The sequence below is a fragment of the Chaetura pelagica genome, unplaced genomic scaffold (assembly GCF_000747805.2).
Source record: "Chaetura pelagica isolate M959 unplaced genomic scaffold, ChaPel_1.0 scaffold358, whole genome shotgun sequence".
In the NCBI taxonomy this organism is placed as follows: Eukaryota; Metazoa; Chordata; class Aves; order Apodiformes; family Apodidae; genus Chaetura; species Chaetura pelagica.
Genome location: NW_009954233.1, coordinates 730,758 through 735,020, shown reverse-complemented (window position 1 = coordinate 735,020; position 4,263 = coordinate 730,758). Strand labels below are relative to the sequence as shown.

General features: G+C 46.5%; 1 protein-coding gene across 1 annotated transcript in view; it reads left to right on the top strand.

Moving 5' to 3' along the window:
* MTHFD2L (methylenetetrahydrofolate dehydrogenase (NADP+ dependent) 2-like) overlaps nt 1–4,263 on the top strand; it is a 50,000-nt gene that overhangs the window by 2,344 nt on the left and 43,393 nt on the right. Inside the window, exons 2-3 of the mRNA XM_010003635.1 lie at nt 91–208; nt 296–379. Of these exons, the coding sequence (XP_010001937.1) occupies nt 91–208; nt 296–379 (202 nt within the window). The remainder of the gene's footprint in view (nt 1–90; nt 209–295; nt 380–4,263) is intronic.

Below are 4,263 nucleotides of genomic sequence, written 5' to 3'. Positions count from 1 at the left end.
GGCCCCCGCGCTCTCCCGGGGTAAGCAGGGGGGTCGGGGCGGGTCGGGGGTCCCCGGGGCCGGGGCTCAGCCCTCGCCTCTCGCTGCCAGGGCCCGGGGAGCTGCGCTGCCGCTGCCCAAGGACCGTCTCCGAGCTGATCCCGCCGCGGCGCCTGGCCCGCCTGGAGCTCCTCGCCGAGGGGCCGCACTGCGCCGTGCCCGAGCTCATGTAAGTGCCCGGCCCCGGGCCCTCGACCACCACCCCGAGCCCGGCCCTGGCCTTCAGCCCGGCCTCACCCGCTCCCTCGCCCCGCAGAGCCACGACGAAGCGCGGACAGACGGTGTGTCTGAGCCCCGCCGCGCCCTGGGTCAAGCTGATGCTCACCAGGCTCCTCAGCAGGTACCAGCCCGCAGGACCCCCGCACCCAGCGCCGGGAGCCCCCCGCACCTCCCCGTGCCCCCCTGCCTTGCTTTCGGCTTGTTTCTTTCAGCTCAAGCACCAAGAACTGACGGAGGAATGAAGGTCGCTACAGGGAGGGACGACGCCGAGCCCGGGGCTGCGGGGCTTTCACCGCTTCACACGCGCTGCTTGTGAGCTCGGCCCGCTCACCGAGGGCTTTGCTTCATGTCATGACATCCGATGGTATCAGCTCACATATCGCAAGGTGTATGATTCGAGATGTACCTCTAAACTGGGCATGGTCTGAAAAGCACAACTCCAAGTGCTGTACTGATTCACTGCCTTCAATACCTTGCTTTTGGGGCGCTGTGCAGGAGAAAGGATACAGGGAATATCCTGAATTCTTTCACGGGAAAACTTTTCCCTGGGTGCCAGCATCAGCAAACCACTCCTGTGGCTCAGCATCAGTGTGTCCCTGCCACACACCTTTGTAAGGACTTCAACTCACAACAGAAACATTTATTCCACCTAGCAGCTCTGAGTAGAGAAGGGAACCGCTGCTTCCCAAAGCACATCTGTTTTGTTCTGCACATCCTATAGCCATATGCCTGGAAAAACTCTTTCCCAGCCACTGTGGGAAAGCAGTGCAGGTTGCTGCTGCAGAGCCAGAGGTTCACTTGGCAACACAAGTTGACCAGCAAGTGCTAGTTGCCTTCTCCTGCCAGGAGTCCTGGTGCAGTTGGAGGGACCTTCTGGGCTTTGCTCCCTGCAACCTTAGACACATCATTTTTTGTTTTGTATGGCATAATGTCATAATTTATATAACGTTTTATATTTATATGAGTGATGTTGTGTTGGTGGATGTTTGTTTATTCTAGTCCAGATTCCTTTTGGAATTGTGTATATGAAGTTTTGTCTGTTCTTTGCTTGTCCAGCAGAAAATTAAAAAGAAGGGAGATCTAAGCCACTTTTAAATACTAGTATTTAAGTGCCACCATGGTGAGGTCGTATGATTTCTATTCATCTACTCATTTTCCTCAAGGTTGAAGAAACCCTCCCAATCATACACGTATAATTAGTGCAGAGGCATCATCATACATCCAGAATATCTGCAATAAGTTCCTGTAACTTAAATGGAAGATTTTTCTATGTTTTATAACTGTATATGTTTCTTAATTAAGAAATTTCCCCTTGTTACTTACAGAGTTGTTGCCTTGTAAAAATAAATAGTTAGATACACTTGCATAGTGTCTGTTTCCAAGTGTTAACATAAAAGATCCTAAACCATCAAATCTTGCTGGTTTAATGGCTTGTATAAGCTGTGCTCATTGATTCTCTTTCATCATTCCAAAACTACAACCCTCAGCCTTTGCCTTAATGGGACTTCTGGACTGACAGCAGGAGGACTGAGCCTCTTTTCTTTGGTCCCATATTGTTGGGAAATGAAATTATTTGGGAAGCTATTTTACAAATATGATTACTTTATTTGGATGACTGCCCGGGAGTGGAACAGAACTGAAATCCAGTTCCACATCTGTTTGGCAGCATCTACTCTGGTTTACTCAGTAAATCTATTATGTGGTGAAGCTGTCTTGGTTGTTGTAGCTCCGGCAACTTTTGAGTGCTGACCATTCCCAAAGTATTAGGATCAAAGATGTTCACTTTCTAGATGTTTTCTGAAAGTCTAGGGGTAGCTGTAGAAATTGCCAGTGTGCTCATACCAAGGAAAATGCTGCAGCTTAAGCACATGCCAAACTCTCATAGCATGCTAGAGAACCCAAGGTAGAGTGAGAAAGAGAAGTTATGAGTGCCTTAATTGGGGGAAGCTCCTTGGTTGGATTGTGTACCCAGTTATGCATCAGAGAAGCCAGTAGCAAAACTAAATTCCATCAAAAATCAGTTTTGTCAGTTCTGCTTCTTGTTCACTTGGAACATCTTAATCATCCATTGCAATAATCCTCACCTAGTGGGAGCAAGGGTCAGGTCGACCATGTCAGAGACAAGGAGAGGTTAATGTTACTGGATCTTCTCTTACTGTCCTAAAAACATCATCAATGCAGTGCGGCAGGATGAGCTGTGCAGATTGCACATTTTCCTTACATTACAACACATGTTCTTGTTCTCTTTGTGCCATCAGATAGACCTCTTGACACACTAACCTCATCACACATCAATTCTTTAGAAGTTACTCCTTCTCCTTGGGCTGCCCTAATTCACGGTCACCATGACAGGAAAATTCCATGATCTGTCTCCCTTTCTTATGACTACCTCCAGGAAACACCAGGAGTGCATACCCGTGGCCTTTCACCACACTAACTGGCAGTGGCAGCCAGCCTCTCTTACCTCTCACTAGTAACTAATGACCAAGTGTGACCAATTGGTTGTGTGAAAAGGGAGGGGAATGTCCCCATGGCCTGAAGAGTCTGGTCAGGAGGTTGGACTGATCCTTTTGCAAAATTCGTCTAATTGCCATGGGCAGAATCCTTGAAGGAGTTCATTCCTTTGGGATGATCCCAAATTGTTTTCCTCTTAACTTTTTTGAAGTCTATCTATAAGTGACGACGTGGATCACATACTCATAACTTCAGCTGCCTCCTAGTCACAGCCATCATTACAGATTATTGGATTGGCTCCAGAGCAAAGGAGTAGTTGCAGGAGATTCTGAGCACCAGTGCAAACAGCACAAGCTGTTCTTGTTTCACAGAGACTGAGACAGAATAAATCATGCTCATCTGAGTTTTTATTGACTTTTTTTTTCTAAATCATGGGCCTGATAATACTGCTTTGAGCCTACCCTGATGGAGTCAGATGTGTAGGGTTAGCCTAGCACAGCTTAAAGGGAAGTGACTGAGCGATGCTCCTGGGCACGAAACGTTTTTTCGAGTCTCCGTACATCTCAAGTTCCCTCTTGCTTTGCTGGCATGGCAAGCATTTGCACAAGACTTTCCCAAAAGTTCAGCACGGTCAGGCCAGCTGTTTGATAAGGGTTTGATATGTCAGAGAATGCAGATATCCTAGCTCATCAATAAATACTTATGTGAACGTCAAACAAAATGGTTAATTACATCACAGGAAAATGACTGTGCAAAGAAGCTTCTTCATGAGCACTGCAGATGTTACACACATTTGTCAACAAGCCACATTTGCCGATTAAAGAGTATTTCCTTTTTAGCATGGTGAAGCAATCTCAGCTTCTTCACCTCCTTCTGCAGTGAGTTTCTGCTCCTCTGGCATATCGTTATTTCATTGTTATAAGCCCCCAACACTCAGATCTCCCTTTAAAAGCCATGTACCTTAGCAGCCTATCTGCTGAATTAATACAGAATCATGTTACAGTTCACCTCAAGACCAGGCAGTCACAAATGAATGTGGATTAATTTTTCCTAGTTGAACAACAAGAAACCAGATTGCTTTGAAAAGCTGTAATGGCACAGGGAGGCAGTGCTAGGCCCAGGAGAACATGGCACGTTGTCCAGTTGATTTTATGAACAGTTTAAATTTCAAATCCCAGAAGCACCTGTCCTCCAGCTTTTCAACATGACTGTTCTACTTTAACAAGATGAAAACTTTTCCAGTTCACAAGAAGCACAGCTTTACTTGAATGTAGCTTGTTGGTTGTTTTTTTAAGGCCCTCTCAATGATTTATTACAAAATCTCCTGCTGGAGAAAAAGAAAGACTAGGAAGCAGCTTCCCAGGTGTTTGAGAAGGCAGAGGTACTCTAAGGTAATTTAAAGTATTTACTCCAGCTGTTGCTGGAGTTCATAGTTTGAAAGCCACGGGACAGAAGGCTCACTGATGAATTCCTCACTGTATGGGAAGTTTGTCACTGCTGTTTTACCACTTGCACGTTTAACTGCCAAACCAATGTAACCATTGATGTTGC